Source organism: Rhinopithecus bieti, unplaced genomic scaffold, assembly GCF_001698545.2.
Source record: "Rhinopithecus bieti isolate Rb0 unplaced genomic scaffold, ASM169854v2 scaffold_3875, whole genome shotgun sequence".
Lineage (NCBI taxonomy): Eukaryota > Metazoa > Chordata > Mammalia > Primates > Cercopithecidae > Rhinopithecus > Rhinopithecus bieti.
In genome coordinates, this window is record NW_016804422.1 from 4,422 (window position 1) to 27,864 (window position 23,443).

General features: G+C 37.0%; 1 protein-coding gene across 1 annotated transcript in view; it reads right to left on the reverse strand.

Annotated features, from left to right (window-relative positions):
- Positions 1-571: 571 nt before the first annotated feature.
- Positions 572-23,443, reverse strand: part of LOC108526928 (glutamate receptor ionotropic, kainate 2-like) — a gene marked incomplete at its 3' end in the record, with an annotated part of 119,149 nt that continues 96,277 nt past the window's right edge. The window contains exon 4 of the mRNA XM_017867943.1: positions 572-753. Coding sequence (XP_017723432.1) covers positions 572-753 — 182 coding nt within the window. The remainder of the gene's footprint in view (positions 754-23,443) is intronic.

Sequence of the window (23,443 nt, forward strand, 5' to 3'; positions counted from 1 at the left end):
TGAATACGTGTTAACATCATTAGGTTGGATATCAATCCCTCTGCTATATTCGTGCTACTTGACATTGGTCAAGTTACTTATTCATTTTGGGACTCAGTTTGTAAAGTAGAGACAGTCCCAACTTTTCTTTTTTTTATAGTGATGATGAAATGAGATCAAATATGTAAAGTCTCTTACAGTAGATACCAGGTAAATGGTAAATCTATTACATCTTTTTCCTACTGGTTGATTGTAATGAGAGAGCTGCTCAATGGTTGACTCTTAGTTCCTTCCCTCATTTCAAAACAAAAAGAAATAACTATCTCGTTAATCAACTATCTCATTAACCAACAGCATTGTAGTCATTTGAAAATAACTTTCAAACTTCAAACAACCTGTTTTGAAGATCATCACTGTTTACATTACTTTTAAGACAATTAATTAAAAGCAATTGTCAGACTTTCTATCGCAAAATTACATCAAGGTTGTTATATAACTGATTGTATAACAATAACATTTTGATTTCAAAGAAGATCATATTGTAAGTGCAAATTTATGAAGAAAGCAAGAATTGAAGTAATTTAAAGGTTACCTGTTTTAAAATGCCTGCTGCCATTTCATGGCTACAATCAAAGATTACATGAAACTCCTTGCCTCTTTTCATTTCTTTTAGTAAGGGTTTTGCATCCTTTGTATCAGCAGGTAGCTGACGAATTTTGAGTCGAAGATTGTACCTTGATGGAGCTTTGATGAGCTCTTGCAAACGAATGAGACCTTCAATTGAAATGAAACAAACAAAAAAAAAAGAATATTAGAGATAAAAAATAGAGTAGGACAAAGAATCAGAAAACACTCATTAGAATGCATGATTTTCTTCTTATTTGTTTAATTTTAATTTTGTGGTTATATAGTAGGTTTTATATTATAAATGACATGAGATAGTTTGATACGGCCAAGAATGCATAATTTTCTTGACCATGTATAAGTGTATTCAATGATGCAGCTGTTGAAATTCCTATTTCAAAAGAACCCCATAACCTCTGTTATTTTTGTTAAACATTTCTCAAATTCTTTAAGGCATGAAAGAAACACATGACTAAAAGTTAATATAAATAACTTAAATGTATAAAAATACATAGAGTGAAATAGTCTCCTTTTATACCCCAGTTTTACTCCCCTGCACGTTGTCACTATTAATGTCTTGAAATACTGTTTTTCCATAACACTTTCTGTGTATTTACACATGTACACATAAAGCTTTGTTTGTATTGTATTTTACATTAATAATTGTTTTGTGATAATGCCTTATAGGGCCTTGTAAGTCAGTGATTATTATTCTAGTTTGCCTTTAATGAACACTGTGTTTTATCACGCACCTAATTTATGTAACTATTCTCTATTACTAGAAACTTTGGTTACTTCATTTTCATCATCAGTAACAAGTAATGCTCTGGTGAATAATCTGAAAATACAAATTGTTGTATATGTAACAGTGAAATAACTTTCCTTAATAAAATAGATTTTAAATACACTGAACCACAATTATTTAAAAAAAATAAAGCTAACAATTTTTGTATTGTTTTCTAGTTAATAGCATTAAATTAAAAAGTAAATATACCTGCACACATTTATAAAGTAAGCATTCTCCTAGAGAAGTACCTGATAATTAAGTTAAAATATATCACATTAATGTATAAATTTCTAATAAGTCATATAACTGTCATGCATTTTAAAATAAGAGACAAATTATTGAATGTATTCCTTTACACAATCTTCAAGTAATGAAACACATTAAAGAACTGACACAAAAGATCCACTATATAAAAGAGTGTGAAAAGGAAAAAAGATCATCCAATTCAACTGCAGCTTGGATCAAATGAAGCAATTTTCTTTTCTCCTTCTACTCTCTTCTTATCTCTTAAAAATCTCATCTCTATGTTATTATCTCTCTATTTCTATTTTCTCCGAAAAACTACCTTCATCAATACAGTATGACAAACAACGATAAAGCAAAATATTTATAAATAATCAGAAACTGTCTCTTTCTCCTCTCTTTTTCTTGAGTGTGTGTATGTGTGTGCACGGGCACACATGTTGTCTGTATGCATGTATACATACATGCTACTTAACTTTTTTGAAAACAAGAATAAATATAAATAAAAATAAGCAGGAGGGTAAAGGGAAGAGAAAGATGGAGAGGGGATGGTCAGTGGATACAGAGTTACAATTAGAAAAGAAGAATAAATGCTGGTGTCCTATTGCTTAGAAGGATTATTACAATTAACAATAAGGTTTTATTTACCTCAAAATAGCTAGAAGAGAAGATTTTGTTCTCATCACAAATAAATGATAAATGTTCAACATAATGGATATGCTAATTACTCTAATTTCATCAGCACATATATACATGTTTCAAAAATTACATTATACTCCATAAATATGCAAAATTATTGTGTATTAATTAACAATAAAAGTGTGAATTCACAAATATACTTGGTATATTTTGTTTTAAAATCACATGGCCCCATAAAATTGCTTCACTGTAAGTTATTTTAGAATTTTACCATGTCAAATTCTACATGTAACAGCTTCTACACGTAACAGCTGCAAAAATTGCATGGTAAAATAGTATTATCACATTTTGTTTTGCAAATTTAAATATTTACTAATGTTATTTAAATAAATACTACATAAAAATTGATATTAAATGTATTCATTAAACATACTACAATAAGTTCTAGAGAATTAAGATGTGTTTAATGAGTACTGGTGTTAACATTGAGCTGTACAGAAACAAAAATAGATACTTGAACTTGTAACACCTGCTAGAGTTTAATGTTGGGCTATGACATCCTTCCAAACACATATGTACAGAAAACTATACATTTCTTTGCACAAGGGAGTGTTCTGCTACTAAATTAGAGTACTTTTTACAAGATAACTCTTTAACTACTGTTTGTAAATAAACCAGAGTATTCTTGCAGTAAGGTAGTAGTTCCTAAACTTTGGAAGGTGTGTCAGTGATCTGTGGAGCTGCTTACAATCTCAACAACCAATTCAGAATCTTCAGTGGATATAACTCATGCATGCATATTTTAACCAATCTTCCCGGATGATCTTCTTGTTCACCAAAGAATGAGGCCAATTTTCAAATATAGGCCTGGTTTCACCTGGTTTTAGGTAAATGGCATGCAAGAGCCAGTCTTTGAACCACTTTGGCATAGCAGTCATACAGGATAGTAACTATATTATACTAACAGGACAATAAAATAATTAATTCAAAGCATGATTCTCAACTTCATAAAGGTGAGTCAGAAAACCATAAATAAAACTAACTGCAGGAAAGAGAAAAAAAAAAACAATATTCATTTAATCCTGCATCTAACAAATGTGTATGACTTATAATCTTCTTACTATAGGTCCAACATTGTTCTCAACATTGGGTAGAACAATTTCGAGAAGTGTCTTTCATGTTCTTTGCCCATTTTTTAATGGGGTTGTTTATTTTTCCACTGTAGAAAGATAAAATCAGATGAAGTTTTTGTGCACACAATACTAAAAGTATACAGGGGAAAATGATATTAAGCAAGTAATTACAAATGAAGAGTGGCAAATAATATTTTGGTTGGAAAGGACACATCATCAAGGAATCATATAGCAAGATAATCTAACTCAGAGTGGGAGGACTCAGGGGAAATTATTCCAAAGGAGGTGACACCTAAGTTAATATATGAATAAAAAGAGAAAGAGTAGAAGGAATGCATAGATGAATAAACAGTTTTGATATACTGTCATGGAATGAGGGAGCAGGGCAGAGAATCTTACGAAGCAAAGAAGAATCAATGACAAGCCCAGCTGTAGATGCGAGCATGGGGCTGCTTCAGAAGCTTTTGTAAAATACTTGAAAGAATTGGGGCTTTAACCCAAGAGCTGTGAAAAGTGCCCACTTGGAATCTGTAATCCAAAAGAACTGCTCAGATTATGGAGGACTGATGAGAAGAACCAGGGAAAGAAATAGTTGGCTTTTTAATAAAAGACATTCTGGCTAGTGTGAGATGGTATCTCATTGTGGTTTTGATTTGCATTTCCCCGATGATTAGTGATATTGAGCATTGGTTCATATGCTTGTTGGCCACATATATGTCTTCTTTTGAGAAGTGTCTTTTCATGTCCTTCGCCCATTTTTAAATGGGGTTGTTTATTTTTTGCTTGTGGAGTTGAGTTCCTTGTAGACTCTGGAAATGAGAACTTCGTTAGATGCATAGTGTGCAAATATTTTCCATTCCATTCAGAATGACTATTATTAAAAAGTCAAAAAGTAACATGCTGGTGAGGTTGTGGAGAAAAGATGGGAATGTAAATTAGTTCAGCCGTTCTGGAAAGCAGTCTGGAGATTTCTCAAAGAACTTAAAATACCGTTCAACTCAGCCATCCCATTAATGGGTATATATTCAAAGGAATAGAAATCATTCTACCATTTAAAAAATTCATGTGTATGTTCATCGCAGCACTATTCATGATAGCAAAGATGTGAAATCAGCCTAGATACTCATCAGTGGTGAAATGGATAAAGAAAATGTGGTACATATAAACATGGAATGCTACATAACCATAAAAATGAGACCATGGCCTTTGCAACAACATAGACAGAGCTGGGGTTCATTATTCTAAGTGAACTAATGACTGAAAAACTGTCTATTGGTATTATGCTGATTACTTGGGTGACAAAATTATGTATACACCAAACCCCCACAACACAAAATTTACCCATGTAACAAACCTACACATGCACACCTGGAAACTAAAATAAAATCTGGAAAAAGAAAACATATAAAAATAAGGAATAAGATGAAATAGTTAGAAGATAGTAGTGATAATGCAAGAGAGGTAAGAAGCATATTTGGGGCAAAATATCAGGCAGAAAATAAAAGTGGATGAAACACCAAGATATTTATAAGAGAAGATGATTGAGAGAACTTGGTGATGAAGAGATCAGAGTATGAGAAGTTTCTGACTTCTGGTTGGGCATCTGGAGAGAGAGGGTGCTTTCACTGAGTGTGAGATCATGGGAGGATCATACAATTGAGTCAAAATGAAGGGAGTGATCAGCCACGTCAAGGGCTGCTAACAAAGAAATCTCAGTAAGCACTTTAAAAAAAATGTTTATTGAATTTAACAAGATCATTACTGTTCCAGGCAAGGGTAGTTTCAGTAGGGCTGTGGGGATTAGTTGTTGTGCCATCAGTGGGAGGGAGGTAACATACAACCTCTGCTCAAAATCATCCTCATATGTTTCCATAATATAGTTTTAGCATCCACCCTAGCCATATCTAATACCCTTGTAGGAAAGTATCAGCCCCTTTCTAATCAATCATCAGCAGCAGATCCATGAGACACCTTAATTTCCATGTCTTCTAAATGAAATTTTATCTAAATCAGCAGCTCTCCAAGTGGCTCCACAGACACCTGTACCCTTCAGAAGGGTCCCTAAAGTCCAGCTATTTTTTAAAAATAATACTAAGTAGCTGGTTTTTTGTTTGTTTGCTTTTGAGACATATTCTCAGACTCTCACCCAGGCTGGAGTGCAATGGCGCGATCTTGGCTCACTACAACCTCAGCCTCCTGGGTTCAAACAATTGTCCTAACTCAGCCTCACCAGTTGCTGGAATTACAGAGGCCCACCACCATACCTGGCTAATTTTTGTATTTTTAGTAGAGATGGGGTTTCACCCTGTTGGCCAGGCTGGTCTCAAACTCCTGACCTCATGATCCACCCGTCTTAGCCTCCCAAAGTGCTGAGATCACTGTCATGATCCACTGTGTCTGGCCCTTCTTCTTCTTCTTTTTTTTTAACTTCCATTCTCTCATACATGTGCAGTGGAATGTTCCAGAAGTGACAGGATATGTGAGGTTACAACAGACTGAATGAGGAAGCAGATACAAAAATCCAGCTGCCTCCCATAAAACTAAATAGTAAAGAGACTAATAAGTATATAAAATAATGCTACCCTTCTCACTGTTTTGTTTTGTTTTGGAATATTTAGGTACTTATCATAAAAATATAATATTTACCTGAACGAGTAGTTTACCATTTTTATTATTAAATAACTAATAATTTAATGTTCCAATTTTTTATTGCTAATATGGTATCAAGGAATATAGCACATATTTCAAATGCTTTTAGAGATATTCAATAATTATTAAGGATGTAAAGTGATACTAAAACTAAAATGTCTAGGAATTGCTAATTTAGATTACCCCTAAATCATTCCTATTTTAAATTTCTATCATTCTCACAAAATTATTTCCATAGATGCAGAATAATCAAATAGCAATCCTAGGTGAACAAAGAATATAAAATTGCTTTTGCCCTACTTACCTCACAAGATATTGTGAGAGAAAACTGTAAATTTGGGGGATTTTGTCTATTATAGCTGGGGTGTTGGGTTTGAATTTCAGTTCAAAACTTTATAATCCATGTGGCTTTGCGCAAGGCATTATATTACTCTCAGTTTTGATGTATTTTTCTCTATAAGAAGATAAAATCATCTATGGTTTAACATGTAAAACACTGAAAAATAAACTGGCATATATTAGACTCCCAATAAATGGCAATTTGACATTATTATATCGGCTAACATGGGAATATATTGTATTAAAATGCACTAGCCACTATCTCTATTTTGGATATTTTGATACTGATTTAGATAGAATACCTAACATTAGAATTTAAAAAATTAAGAAATAAACTCAATATCAAACGAAAGGAGCTATATAGTTACATATTAGCTCACCAGTTTTTAATCAAAAAAGCTCAAATGACCCCAAAATAGAAATTTTCTGAACATAATATCCACAAATAGTTTTTGTAGAGTTCATCCTAAGGATAAATACTGCCAAGTGTTTTCAAGTCTCTTAAAAACTCATGTGGATAGTCCACTGAGCCATCAGGTACAATAAATGTTTACTTATTCTCTTCACACTTATACATCTCTGCTGGCATTAATGTAACAGATTTCAGTTTGCCAGCTTCCCTGGGGAATAATATTGAAGAGTGAAAAAAATATAAAAACCTCACTACTAGTAGGACTTGCCATCTCCTACTTGAAAATTTGAGCGAAATGTTGTCTTAATTCACTCATTCTACATACATCTTTTGTATATCCACTATGTATAAGACACTGATTCTAGACATTATTTATTCAGTCTTCAACTGTATGAGATACAATTTGAATCCGGCGTTTTTTTTTTAATACAAAAGTAGTTTCTATAATGCTTTTCACATTCGATGTTCAAAAAAATGGCTCACTATTTCAATCAGACAGAAACAGTCTAGAGAACTGTTTAAACACAGAATGTAGAATCATTATTTTTAAATTTTCACTTTCCATCAACTCCTGCACCAGGAGTTGCTTAGAATCTTCTCTTAGCTTCTAAGCCTCCCTTGTTCTGCCCCATATTATTTCTCATATTTCCATATTTATTTGCATTCTTAATCCTTTGCTATCTTTATTCCCCAACATCTAGATACAAGTCTCTGAATTCTGTTATTTAGCACACTCTGGAAGAATGGAAGATGGCTGACAAAAAGAAAGATGCATTCAAGACATGCAAAAAATAGATGTTTACCCACCCATTTTATGTGAAATACAGGAAGGCATTCCTGTAGTATAACTTATGTGGATGAAGGTGTTTATCCAAAGAAGTATGGAACTTAAGTAGTAGCAATGTTTTTTAATTACATTATTGGCTATATATGTATTTCTGTAGGTCTCTATCCATCTTTTCACCAGCCATATCTTCTCTTTGCAACTCATCATGTTCTAAAAATGCCAATTTCAGAAAAGATTACCCTAATCAGACATATCATACACAAGCAAATATGCATACTTTGGAAAATGAGATGTTTTTCTTTCTCTTTTAGGATAAAATAAGACTCTTAAAATAATTGAGATGGTTTATATGTCTTCCTATCCTACGGTCCATTGGTCAAAATGAAGAAATCAATGGACACTGATTTGATGAAATAAAAAGGTAAAATTAATTTTGCTGAAAATGTGGTTAATATAAATAATTTGCAAACAAACATTTTCAGAATTATTCTTTATTAACAAATTTGGTGCTTAAGTTGTTAAATCATTTAATGACAGAGTAGAATTATAACTCCTTGAAACAGCCTTTTAATTAAAGTGTCCCCTTTTTCCCTAATGTAATTAATTGATGTAATGATAGTAAAAAAGAAACAATCTGCACAGAAGGGCTCCACAAAATCTTCTAACAACAAAAAAAGCACCACATTGCAATTATCCCTATACTTTGGTAGATGAGTAACATTCTATTACCTTTAATTCCTTCACTAAGAGTACAGTACTGTTATTTTTAACCTTTTTCTACTTTCACTTATTTCAATAGTAGCTGAAATCAAGGTTTGTCTTTATCTTGCAGGGACAGAGGGCTGAGCTGCTCTTTTAAGAGACTGTCATCAATTTAACTTTTAAGGAGAATCCAGGAATAGCCATTTATGCACACTGCAGCCGGCACTCTCTTCTAGAGATTAATCACACCACCTCTATGGCAGGCCTCTTCTACCCTGTCCACAGGAAGGGAGTCCCAGTTTTCCTCCCATACCTAGGTATTCGTTTCGGCAGCTATACAAACTAGTGATTTGCCATCTGGCTTAATCATCAGGCCTATTTATCACTTCAGTCAGTCTTTGTGCAAGCTCAGACTCAATCCAAAATGCATTGTATTATAAGCTACACAAAAATTATTCATCTACATTCCTTGTTTGATCATCATCTTTTTTTTTCAGTTGAGAAAAGAAAATAATTTATTGAGAAGTCAAACTATGGCATTTCAAAGAGTTAATTTTATTAGAATGTATGTGGGCTATAGAAATGCTTTAAGGCTAACTAAATAGTGCATATGTACCAGCTATGGATTTTGTAATGTATGGTAATGCTGTAAAAATAGAGAAGAGAGCTAACTATAATGAGAAAATTTAAAATTGTTTGACATGAGTAGTAGATTGGCACTGAAACAAAATCCAATCTCCAAATTTTTATCAGCCATTCTCTCCTTCTGGAGGTGGGTGGTGATGTGGATTTGTTCAGTACAGAGAACATTGAAAACAGAGATAATTGGGGCTTAGAGAAATAAGAGAGAAGAGAAAGAGAAATTAAAGGAAATCTTCAAAGAGTTGTTCACCTTCTCAGAGGAGGAAAAGAAAGCTATGCAAAATAGAATTGGAGGGCTAGTCTCCTTGTGACATATTCAAGTCTGAATGCTAATTTTTACAGAGATATTGCCTTCTTTCTTTGAAATTTTCTTTATTTTAAAATTATGATACAACCTAGTAAATCGAAGACCCAGAACATGTTAAAACATTTTAGCTTGATACATTATAAATCAAGTGGCAAATGAATTTTAATTTGCATGTCAGGGTCAATAGATTATTTGTAGCTAAATGAAACCCTGTGCCAAGAATGTTTCTGAGTCCAGTTCTGTGTCTAGGGCCATGTTTCAATATGGGATCTGACCCCAGGTGGTGGGATAGGCATGGTGGTATTATATAATGGTTATCCCCATATTAAAATCTCTTGCTTATTTTTTAATGATATTAAATCACATCCATTATATTGTTTTATTAATGGCAACACCCTTCCACACTTTGTAACAAAAATCATAATAGTAATACAGTATGGATGATACATTCTAGACACCATGTTCTCTTTGAAGCCAGGACACACATGATAACTTTGAACTATGATACATTCAGATAAATAGATCCCCAACAGGAATTCAGACCTTTACAATCCCATGAAAACATTTTAAAAGTGTACAAATCTACAGTCAGTTGCAACTAAAATCTTGTATTTTTTTCTCTTCTCAAACACACCCAAATCCTGAAAACATACTTTGACACTTAATACATGTACGTGTGTATGTATGTACACTCTTAGAAACATACACACACATACTTCCTTTGCTTCTGTTTTCCTGGAAGTTTAATTTAGCTCTGCCCTAACTTCCTTCCACAGGAATTCGGCCATTATTTTTTTTTTTTTTTTTTTTATTCCATTCCCATTTGTAAACTTTCATACCAGAAATGCTCACAACACTGATCTAGCAAAGCAGAAGCCTCCCAGGAAAGCCTAAGTGGGAGAGTTACTAAGTAGACTCCCTTTTGCAGGTAAGTCATGGAGAGAGGCTGAAACCTATGGGATGATCTTATATGTGGCATAGCAATGTCAAATTTTGGAATCATGTAAGTGCCATGGCAGCCTGTGGCAGGTAGATTCAGGCTGAATCCCAGTTCATTAACTCTCCCCTGAACAAATATAGACAAAGGTGTTTTAATGTTTTAAACTTTAGTTTTCTCCCTTATAAGCATTTGATCATAATAATTATTACCATATAGGAAAAACCAAATGAGCTAATGCACACAAATCACTTAGTACTGTGCTTGGCACATGTTAACTCTTTCCATTGGTTCTGTTAACTGCTTTTCCCTTGGATCCCAGGGTGTGCTGGTATATATGTGCCTCAACAGGCCCTATTTGATCTCAAAATCTTTCCTGGAGTCCTGTAAGGGGTATCTTTATCAAAATGTTTTCATTAAAACCATCTAAGTGAATTTTACTTTCTGCTAGGACTCTAACTAATACACTGTCTATACACTGGCATATCTCTTACCAGTACACTTTCTTGAACTCTAGACTCTTAAATTCACTTTTCTATTTGACATCTGTGTAATAAAGAATTAATTTTACCTAAAGAGATCTGATCTTTGCCATTAGCTCCTGGGAGATACTCTCTAAGCCCTTGGCATGTCCTATCTGACAAGAGTGCTTTTGCTTACTTGGGCACCTTGGGCTAACAATGTGATTAGTCTAAAAATGTGATTCATTGTAGGGGCTTTGAGCTATGTGGCATCAGCTCAAGTTCTGGAGGGGCTGGAGACTACAGGTCAGCCAAGTGGGTGACCAGTCATGTCTCCATGATCAAACCCTAATAAACGTTTTGGACACTCAAGTTCTAGTGAGCTTCCCTGGTTGGCAATACTACATGCACATTGTTACAGGTCATTGCCTGGAAACGTGAGTACTGTCCACAAATCCATTGGGAAAGAACAGATGAAAGGTCTGGGCACGGACCTCTCCTGGACTCTGCCCTATGCACTCTATCCATTGGCCAATTTTAACCTATATTGTTTTGCTGTTATAAATTGTATCCATGAGTATAACAGCTTTTAGTCCACTCTGTGACTCATTCTAGCAAATTATCAAACTTGAGAGTAATCTTTGGGACCCCTGAAATTGCAGCTGGTACCAGAAGTGAAGGTGGCCTTGGAGGCCCTTGAACTTTTCAGTTGGTGTTAAAGTGAGGGTGGTCTTCAGAGTGCCTAAATAATGCTACATCTCTATTTTGATGGTTAGTAGATACTACAAACAGTATTCCCAAACTAGTTCTCCATCTCTGTACCCTCCAAAGCTGCTCCTCCCATAGTCATCTCTAAGGAGGATAATAGCAGCTCACCTTTCCAGTTACTCGAGTAAAAAACCTTTGATGGCATTCTTTCTGGCACAACCCATATCCAACATTTTAGAAAATCCTATCAGATCTACCTTCAAAATTACCTAGAAAATGACCAACTCTTACCTCTTCTAACATACTGGACTAAGTTAACACAATCTCTCAAATGGATTCTAACAAAAGCCTCCTAACTAGTATTGCTCCTATATATTTGTATATCCAACAGCAATTCATAACCTTTAAGGTTTATTTTTAAAATATGGTGAATTTAGTGAGAGAAAGGTGGGAATAAAGAAGGCAGGAACTTGCCGAGGAGGTTTGGTGCAGTATTAAATACATGAAATCAGCTAGGTGAAACCATATTCAGTGTCTACCGGAATATAAAATTTTAGATTTGACTCAATACATAATGAACTCCAAAGCAGCGATACACTATGAAAGTGGCCGTGCGTCCCTTGGCCAAGTGGAGGGAGTTACTGTGATTCCAAACAACCAGTCTTTTCACAGAAAATTGTACAGAAAATAGCATGGAGAACAGAATGCAGTCCTACTAGGTGGTGTCTTAGATATAACCAGAAGTCTCAGGTTCTGGATGGGGGAGGAAGTAGGGTTAAGGAAAATGAAGTGAACAGAGAGTACCAGAACTCCCATCACATGCCTGAGGCTGGGTCCAATATGCAAGACTAGCCCTACACCAACACCAAGGAGCACCTACCTGGTCACAGCCAGGGCTAAACTGAGGTGTTATATGAAGTGTATTTGTGATTCCAGCATGAAAATGTTAAGGAAGGAAGAGCTAAGATATTTAGCTGTGTCCCCACGCAAATCTCATCCAGAATTGTAGCTTTCATGATCACCACATGTCATGGGAGGGGGCCAGTGGGAAGTAATTGAATCACAGGGGTGGGTTTTTCTATACTGTTCTCATGTTGGTGAATAAGTCTCACAAGAACTGTTTTGGTTTTTTGTTTTAATAAAAGGCTGTTCCTTTGCACATGCTCTCTTGCCTGCCATCACGTAAAATGTGCCTTTGCTCCTCCTTAACCTTCTACCATGATTGTGAGGCCTCCCCAGTCACCTGTGAGGCCATTAAACCTCTTTCTCTTTATAAAAGGCCCAGTCTCGGGCATCTTTATCAGCAGCATGGGAAAAGACTAATACAGGCCGCCAGCCTGATTATTATTTATAAAGTCAATATGCTGTTCCTGTTTCTGCTTTCACTGATATGAAAAAAAGCAATTATGCCATTATCAAAAAGTAAACAGTGCTTTTGGCCATGCCAAGGCTAAAACCCTTTGACTTCTAAATCTTTAAGGTCTAAGCTCAGTATATGCTAAGGTCAATTTTCTGTTCAGAATATTTCAGTTTGTTAGAAGCCAGTAAAATTAATGTTGCATTTTAATTCTATCCCTTTGCTTATTGCTATTAAAATTTGCTTGCATCTCAATCATGAGAGAAATAAGCACATAAGTGATTCATATAAGAGCTGTGCTTACTAGAGCACCAGTCATAGACAGTGGCTTAGTTCTTTGCTGACCGAAGCTTAGACCCATCCTATTATCTATTTCTTTTTTGTCCTGTTTGTACAGCTGCTACATGTGGGCTTATATTTGGTATAATGAGATGGGGCAGGTAAAAAGTTGGACAGTTTAGTGAAAAAGCAGTTGTATTTCTCAGGACTCTCTTGGTAGTACGTGCAGGCCCAATTCACACTACATTGAGCAAAAAGGCAACTCATTGTCTCCCATAATTGAGAATAAACTCCAGGCATAGTTGAAACAAGAAATTCTTTGTTTCTCTGTTCTCTTTTCCTCTGTTACCTTAGTTACTCCTTCCCTTTTTCTCATTTGATAGCACAGATGACAATCAGAATTTCACACTCATAAAAAAATATATTTTCCTCAAAAGTTTTGTTAGTACCCTAGGAAGGCTTCTGTCCCAGATTGACATGATTTGATGGGAGTAGAGGGTTGCAGTTAGGTTAGATGCCTACCAAATGGCATCAGTGGGTGACTGAAGAAGAAAATCAGCCTCCCCTGAACTACGTGGACTGAGAAGATTCCCTCGAAGGGATTCTGGGCACACAGACACCTACACAAACACAACCCAGAAATGCATCGCAACAATGTTTTAGAAACTCTTTAAATAGGATTATTGTAACTTTGGTCTGTGTCCAGAATTTGGTAATATTTTGATTCAATGGTAGTTTATAGTCAGTCACTCTTATTTTACACCAAACTGGCATCTTTTTAAGAGCAGAAGACATAGAGGTAGTTGCTTCACAATTAGACAAAGACAACAAGCATAATCCAGGAATATCCTGGGCAAACTGGGAGTTCTGTATATTTCTTCTCCTACCTCACCATACTTCATCATACATACTTCCATTATCTGCTATCCTGGCGGTGTGACTGACTCACCCTCAGTGGGACCGATACACCTCATTGTTCAATTCTGATGACACCTTTGCCACTTCGCAGGCATCTTTATCTCCTGACAACCTGTTCAGATATACACCTGTCTTTCTGTCGCTCTCACTGCCCTCTCAGCTTGTGATAACCCAACTTCAGCTCTCCAGACAGTGGCTGATTAGGTAGCCTGCTGTTCTTTAATCCCCACTTGTGCTCAAGTCAATGTGGTTATGAACAGCAAATAATCCTTCACAGCTCTTATTCTGGCTCTGTCCCAGGATGCTGCTATTATTGGTTTTATACTGGCACTTAATACATCAAATATGATTTAAAGTTGACATTGATGAAACAGTTTATGATGTTTTATGTTGCTGGGCTCATGACTAACAATTATCAGAATTTCTATGTTCTGGTGGGAATGCCAAGTAGAATGTAACTCTTTAGAATTTCAAGTTTTATTTTATCTTCTTGTCCCAGAAATAATATCATCAACCCCAACGTCTTCAGTAATTGTGTTTATTGAACATACATCTTATCTTATGAATGATTAAAAGATGTAAATATATCAGGAATACATGAGCAGAACATATTATGTATTTTGAATTGAGAATATAGAAGTGAAATTAAAAAATACAAGCAGTATATGTTCACCACCTGTGAGATTATAGGGTGGTGGTGGTGAGACAGATATGCAAATCGTTTTTCTTCAATGACTTATGTACAATAATGTGAGAATCTCCAAAGCATGATAGAAGTGTTCAGAATGTGTAACTATTTAGCAAGTGGACAAAGATGGGTGATTATTGTAGAAATAGAAAATAGTATAAAGAAAGCACATGGTATGAGAATATAAAAAGTTAAAATGTCTTGTGTGGTGTTTGGTGGAGAGATGGGGAATCAAGCGGAAGCTGTGACATACATAGTAGAAGGTGAGGCTGACCAGTAGTTGGTAAAAAACACTTATGAAGGGTATCATGTTAGACTGTGCTTCCCAAGAGAAGTTTCATAGTTGCAATCAGTTAAAACATAATTCAGGATTAAGCTAAAAAACAATTTTGGCTTAAGCGGAAAAATCTAGGCAGTTTCTTGAAACACAAGTGTGGGAATTCAGTAAGTCCTTAGAAACAGAAACAAGGAGAAGAGAGCCAATGAAGATGCCACCTTCTTTCACTTCTGTTCTTTGTGTTTCTATTTCATTATTTTCTTTCTAACTAGACCAGCCTTCTCTGCTTCGCAGTTCACACAGAAGACATGGCCATCATTCAACTACCGAATCCAGCAGCTGGAAGAGACTAATCTTTCTTCATCACAATTCCAAATTTCTAGAAAAAAGAATATAATTGGCCCAGCTGTTTTAACTCTTGGTATAATCAACTGTAGCCAGGGGCATAGATTTACTTTAATGTGTGAACATTACTACCTGGGCCCTACCTCTGAGGGTGAGAAAGCTGGAGTATTCTGTGAGTTAGGTAAATACTTCCCCTGCCCACTGTGGAATCACTGAAGAAATTAAGAATGATATAGACAAATTTTCTTATTACAAGATCACTTTGATGATTGGGAAGATGGCCGAATAGGAATAGCTCTGGTCTGCAGCTCACAGCAAAATCAATGCAGAAGGCACTGCATTTCCAACTGAGGTACCCAGCTCATCTCACTGGGACTAGTTAGACAGTGGGTGCAGACCACGGAGGGCAAGCCAAATCATGGTTGGACATTGCCTCACCCGGGGAAGTGCAAGGGGTTGGGGAACTCCCTCCCCTAGCCAAGGGAAGCCATGAGAGACTGTGCTGTGAGGAACACTGCATTCCAGCCAAGATACTATGCTTTTCCCATGGTCTTCACAACCACCAGAGCAGGAGATTCCTCAGGTGCCTACACCTCCAGGGCCCTGGGTTTCAAGCACAAAACTGGACAGGCATTTGAGCAGACTTTGAGCCAGCTGCAGGAGTGTTTTTTCATACCACAGTGACTCCTACAATGCCAGCGAGACAGAACAATTCACTTCCCTGGAAAGGGGGCTGAAGTCAGGGAGCCAAGTGGTCTAGTTCAGTGTATCTCACCCGCACCAAGCCCAGCAAACTAAGATCCACTTGCTTGAAATTCTTGCTGCCGGCACAGCAGTCTGAGGTCAACCTGGGATGCTCGAGCTTGGGGGCAGGAGGAGCGTCTGCTATTACTGAGGCTTGAGTAGGCTGTTTTCTCCTCACAGTTTAAACAAAGCCACTGGGAAATTGGAATATAGGTGGAGCCCACTGCAGCTTGGCAGAGCTACTGTAGCCAGACTGCCTCTCTAGATTCCTCCTCTCTGGGCAGGGCATCTCTGAAAGAAAGGCAGCAGCCCCAGTCAGGGGCTTATAGATAAAACTCCCATCTCCCTGGACAGAGCACCTGGGGGAAGGGATGGCTGTGGGCACAGATTCAGCAGACTGAAACATTCCTGCCTGCTGGCTCTGAAGAGAGCAGTGGATCTCCCAGCATAGCACCTGAGCTCTGCTAAGGGACAGACTGCCTCCTCAAGTGGGTCCCTGACCCCCATGCTTCCTGACTGGGAGACACCTCCCAGCAGGGGTCAACAGACACCTCCAGCTCCAGCTGGCATCTGGCAGGTGCCCCTCTGGGATGAAGCTTCCAGAGGAAAGAACTGGCAGCTATCTTTACTGTTCTGCAGCCTCTGCTGGTGATACCCAGGCAAAAAGGGTCTGGATTGGACCTCCAGCAAACTCCAGCAGACCTGCAGCAGAGAGGCCTGACTGTTAGAAGGAAAACTAACAAACAGAAAGGAATGGCATCAACATTGACAAACAAGGAGGTCCACACAGAAACTCCATCAGAAGGTCACCAATATCAAACACCAAAGGTAGACAAATCCACTAAGATGAGGAAAAACCAGCACAAAAATGCTGAAAATTCCAAATACCAGGATGCCTCTTCTCCTCCAAATGATCACAACTCCTCACCAGCAAGGGAATACAACTGGACAGAGAATGAGTTTGATGAATTAACAGAAGTAGGCTTTAGAAGGTAGGTAATACCAAACTCCTTTGATCTAAAGGAGCATGTTCTAACCTAATGCAAAGAAGCTAAGAACCTTGAAAAAAGGTTAGAGGAATTGCTAATTAGAATAACCAGTTTAGAAAAGAACATAAATGACCTGATGGAGCTGAAAAACACAGCAATAGAACTTCACAAAGCATACACAACTATCTTATTACAAGATCACTTTGATGATTGGGAAGATGGCCGAATAGGAATAGCTCTGGTCTGCAGCTCACAGCAAAATCAATGCAGAAGGCACTGCATTTCCAACTGAGGTACCCAGCTCATCTCACTGGGACTAGTTAGACAGTGGGTGCAGACCACGGAGGGCAAGCCAAATCATGGTTGGACATTGCCTCACCCGGGGAAGTGCAAGGGGTTGGGGAACTCCCTCCCCTAGCCAAGGGAAGCCATGAGAGACTGTGCTGTGAGGAACACTGCATTCCAGCCAAGATACTATGCTTTTCCCATGGTCTTCACAACCACCAGAGCAGGAGATTCCTCAGGTGCCTACACCTCCAGGGCCCTGGGTTGTAGGGCCAGGGGAAGAAAGGATATGAGAGATTGAAGATCAACTTAATAAAATGAAGCGTGAAGACAAGATTAGAGAAAAAAGAACGAAAGGAATGAATAAAGCCTCCAAGAAATATGGAACAATGTGAAAAGACCAAACCTACATTTGATTAGTGTACCTGAAAGTGATGGGGAGAATGGAACCAAATTGGAAAACACTCTTCAGGATACTATCAAGGAGAACTTCCACAACCTAGCAAGACAGGCCAACATTCAAATTCGGGAAATACAGAGAACACCACAAAGATACTCTTCGAGAAGAGCAACCCCAAAGACACATAATTGTCAGATTCACCAAGGCTGAAATGAAGGAAAAAGTGTTAAGGACAGCCAGAGAGAAAGATCTGGTTACTCACAAAGGGAAGCCCATCAGACTAACAATGGATCTCTCCGCAGAAGCCCTACAAGTCAGAAGAGAGTGGGGACCAATATCCAACATTCTTAAAGAAAGGAATTTTCAACCCAGAATTTCATATCCAGCCAAACTAAGCGTCACAAGCGAAAGAGAAATAAAATCCTTTACAGACAAGCAAATGCTGAGAGATTTTGTAACAGCCAGGCCTGTCTTACAAGAGCTCCTGAAGGAAGCACTAAATATGGAAAGGAAAAACTGGTACCAGCTACTACAAAAACATAACAAATTATAAAGACCATCGAGACTATGAAGAAAGTGCATCAACTAATGAGCAAAATAACCAGCTAACATCATAATGATGACATCAAATTCACACATAACAATATTAACCTTAAATGTAAGCAAAAAGAACAAAGCTGAAGGCATACTGCTACCTGACTTCAAACTATACTAAAAGGCTATAGTAACCAAAACAGCATGGTACTGGTACCAAAACAGATATACAGACCAATGGAACAGAACAGAGTCCTCTGAAATAACATCACACATCTGCAACCATCTGGACAAACCTGACAGAAAGGATTCCCTATTTAATAAATGGTATTTGGAAAACTGGCTAACCATCTGCAGAAAACTGAATCTGGACCCCTTCCTTACTCCTTACACAAAATTAACTCAAGATGGATTAAAGACTTAAATGTAAGATTTAAACCATAAAAACCTTAGAAGAAAACCTAGGCAATACAATTCAGAGCAAAGACTTCCTGTCTAAAACAAAAAAAGCAATGGCAACAAAAGCCAAAATTGACAAATGGGATATAATTAAACTATACAGATTCTGCACAGGAAAAGAAACTATCATCAGAGTGGGAGAAATTTTTTGCAATCTATCTATCTGACAAAGGGCTAATATCCAGAATCTACAAGGAAGTTAAACAAATCTACAAGATAAAAACAAACAACCCCATCAAAAAGTAGGCAAAGGATATGAACAGATACTTCTCAAAAGAAGATATTTTTGCAGCCAACAAATACATGAAAAAAAAAGCTCATCATCACTGTTCATTAGAGAAAAGCAAACCAAAACCACGGTGAGATACCATCTCATGCCAGTCAGAATGGTGACCATTAAAAAGTCAGGAAACAACAGATGCTGGAGAGGATGTGTAGAAATAGCAATGCTTTTACACTGTTGAGAGGGAGCGTAAATTAGTTCAACCATTGTAGAAGACAGAGTGGTGATTCCTCAAGGATCAAGAAAAAAAATACCATTTGACCCAACAATTCCACTACTGGGTATGTACCCAAAGGATTATAAATCATTCTTCTATAAAGACACATGCACACATATGTTTATTGCAGCACTATTCATAATAGCAAAGACTTGGAACCAACTCAAATGCCCGTCAATGATAGACTGGATAAAGATAATGTGGCACATATATACCATGGAATACTATGCAGTCATAAAAAAGGATGAGTTCACGTTCTTTGTAGGGACATGGATGAAGCTGGAAACCATCATTCTCAGCACACTAGCACAAGAATAGAATACCAAACACCACATGTTCTCAGCCATAAGTGAGAGCTGAACAATGAGAACACGTGAACACAGAGGGGGGACATCACCCTGTTGTGGGTGGGGGACTAGGGGAGGGATAGCGTTAGGAGAAGTACCTAATATAAACAATGGGTTGATGGATGCAGCAAACCAACATGGATTGTGTATACCTATTTAACTAACCTACACATTCTGCACATGTATCCCAGAACTTAGAGTATAATAAAATAAGTAAATTAATAAATTTTAAAAAAGAGATCACTTTGGCTGCATATCTAAGGATAGGTTGGTAAACTAGGATATACTGAAATAGTCCAAGTTACTAATAGAAAGGAGGTCATCTTGCATTTTGGCCTCTATCAGCATAAGTGAGAGAAAAGCAGGGAGAATTCTGTCTATACTCCCCCTCATCCTAGATTTGACTGATGTCCTACCATTTATCTATATGCATTCTCTATTATTTATTTCCCTGGAAATATAATTTCTTATGAAAAAAAAATTTACACCCTTAACTGGGGCAACCTGTGTTGAATTTTTGATCTTGACATTAGCTCAAAAGACCTTTGGGTTGCTATCAAACATATGCCACATTGCTAACATAATAGACTCACAATAATCAAGATCATAAGACTGGCATATAACAGTAGAAATCTAATCCACTAATTTATAATAAAAATACAAAACCTGTTCCAGGCACGCCAATACTCAAATTGGCCATTGCTTTCTTGAGTTATACAAGAAACCATATCATAATCTGAAGGTTGCTTAATGTTAATTTGAAATCAGGGCAAAGGGAATTGTCTCAATGTATCAGTCTGCTCTCACACTGCTATAAATATACTACCCAAGACTGTGTAATTTATAAAGGAAAGGAACTTTAATTGGCTTGAAGTTCCCCATGGCTGGGGAGGCCTCAGGAAACTTACAATCAGGTTGGAAGGCAAAGAGGCACATCTTACATGGTGGCAGGAGAGAGAAGTGTGAGGAGCAAAGGGGGAAGAGCCCCTTGTAAAAACATCAGATCTTTTGAGAACTCACTCACTATCATAAGAACACCATGAGGCAAACCACCCCTTCCATCAGGTCTTTGCCCAGACACGTGAGAATTAAGGAGATTACAATTCAAGATGAGATTTGGGTGGGGACACAAAGCCTATCAATATCACACAATAAATGTAATAATCATAGATAACATTTATTGATAGTGTGTATTTTATCCACATGAACTCTACGAAGAAGCAATATTTTCAGCCCCACCTGCAGACGAAGTGAAAACACTGATGTCTGGGATGTTATTTTGAAAGGCCTTTGGCTATTAAATGGAAAAGCCAGATTTAAACCCTGAAAGTCTTTCTCCAAATATAGTACTCAGTCTTTGCATCCAGAGTACAATATAACTGCCCTTACTGGTAGAAAATGCAAAGGATCTATTTCCTATGAACAATTTTTGGAGAAGTATTGTGTTTGGTTTCCTCTGCAAGCCTTTGCTTTTAAGAAACTTAAATGTCTGACTTAAGTCCTCTTTCTGATGGACATTTTCTTTCTTCTTTCTTTGGTTATATTGGTACCTTCAGTAAAGATGTAATACAGTCTTGCTTAACTGGGAAGTTTTCTGTGTTTTTTAGGTAGCTTTGCAACTTTTCATAGATATTCATTATGTGTCAGTTTCACAGTTTAACTATCAAAGGGCAGTTTAAGTTCCAAATGTTTCCAAAATACTTTACTCTTACCCTTAACAATGCCAATGGCTACTAAATTTGTGCTAAAGGTTGAATTTTATCTACCTATTTGGTTGGACAGTATAATTATCCTATTTGCTGAAATGAAAAGTCTAGTCTTGTATTTAAACATAAATTCTTTTTATTTTTAAACACCTATACCAAAATAGTTTTAGAACTTTTAAATATTTTCTTCACTGCTACTGTCTTGAATATCTTTCTCTTATGCCTTTCTTATTGTCATTTATCATTTTTCTTTTCTTTTTTTTTTAGATGGAGTTTCTCTCTTGTTACTCAGGCTGGAGTACAATGGTGCAATCTCAGCTCACTGCAACCTCCGCCTCCCAGGTTCAAGTGATTCTTCTGCCTCAGCCTCCCAAGTAGCTAGGATTATGACCACATGCTACCATGCCCAGCTAATTTTTGTATTTTTAGTAGAGATGGGGTTTCCCCATGTTGGCCAAGCTGGTCTCAAACTCCTGACCTCAAGTGATAAATTGCTGGGATTATAGGCATGAGCCACCATGCCCAACCTGTCATTTATCATTTCTATCACTTTTAAATTCTTTACCACTTTCCCATGAATCAACTAACTTAATTTTTCAGTCCTAATAAGATGAGAGAGGGATCCATCTCATACTAAGTTCTTCCCAAACAATAAGCTGATGCATTGCATAGCCTCTCTCATAATTGATATTAAGCAGTGGTCCTTCTATTTCTGTAGGGAACTCGTGAAAACTGGAGCTAGTTAGCACCCCTTCCCATGCACATTTAGACAGTTATACACTGTTCTTTACTCCTATTCCCTAACAACATTATGTTATCTTGTCATGTCCACTGGTTGGTACCCTAAGTACATGTCTGTGGTCCATTGTGTTCTATTTTGCATTTTGAAAATAAAATAAAATATCCCATCCATTATTTATTTTTGCTTTAATGCAACTCAGGATTTTTGAGAATGGTATTTGATAATATTTATGACAACTTACTACAAAGAAGTGGATTTTTCTCTTCGTATAGGAAAATGAGGCACAGAGACTTAAGCAAATTGAAAATTACTTTAATAAGTGGCAGGTGTAGATTTTACTCTTTGGTACAGCTGTATTTTTCTTGTGAGCAATTGTTCTTAAGCATAGGTGGTAAGATTAATTGAATTAGGTTGGGCTGTACTGTTTCTTTTTGCCAAATCTGTCAAAATATCTAGGTAGTGGTCTGCCTTAAGAAGAATTTAGCCATTTACAACATGATGGGTGGAATACATTTTCTACAAAAAATTCTTACTCCACTAGAAATTCATGTAAGGTTTCTGGGCATCATGCAAATTCTGCAATCCATGTGCTCAAACCTAAAATACTCTTATCACATTTATTCTATAAAAATGTGATTTAATCTTCCTAGACAGTTGGAGGAAACCTATGAACTTGAGTTTTAGGGATAGGAATGAGCATTAAATGAGTACCTTAAAATCAGAGAAATGTGGAAACTTGTTAACTTTTTATTAGTCATTTGGGAAGAAGAACTAGGGGATCACTGAGTTGTCAAAGTTCCATAGCTAAAGTTTTATAGTATCCAAAGGTCAAAGTTAGTTGTACCAGGACTCTCAATCCCCATACGTATGTCATCTGCATTTCCAACTTCCTGATAAAATTTATAATTTCAGTAAAAGACACTACGTTGTTAACACGAGGAAGAGCTGAGAGTAGTGCCTGCAAGACAAAGAGTGGGAATTGGGAAAGATTTCAGAGCAAAGGTGTATAGGAGAGTGGGCTGGGCATGCAAAATGATTTAGCAGGTAGATATTTGGCATAGAGGTTAAAGTGGAACAATAACCCAGGTCTCAGTTGTGAGATGTACCTGACATCTGGGTGGAGGGGGGTGGGACAGGAGTGAAGTGTAAGTTGGAAGTAGCCTAGTTGAGATAGAAAACCAATGCAATAGTACAGTAATACCTCTTCCCAAATGGGATCCTAAATCCAGTATTAAAATTTGCCTTATTACAGGCTGGTGTTGGTACTGAACATGTTACGGAGTGGGGAGAGGAGTAGGGAGAGAAGAGTCAAATAGCAGCAGATGCTGTGCAATCTCAGTCTCCTAGCCATCCAGGCTCTAGAGAACGTAGAGCAACTACCTAACCTTGGGAAAGGCTCTACTGACTGGAAATACAGAAACAGATATCAGAACAATCAATCTGAAGGATAGGACTCCAGTCAAATTTGTTATGATTCAGAACCAATCAGTTTCTGGTTCTAATAGAGGACTGGGGCGGGGGCGG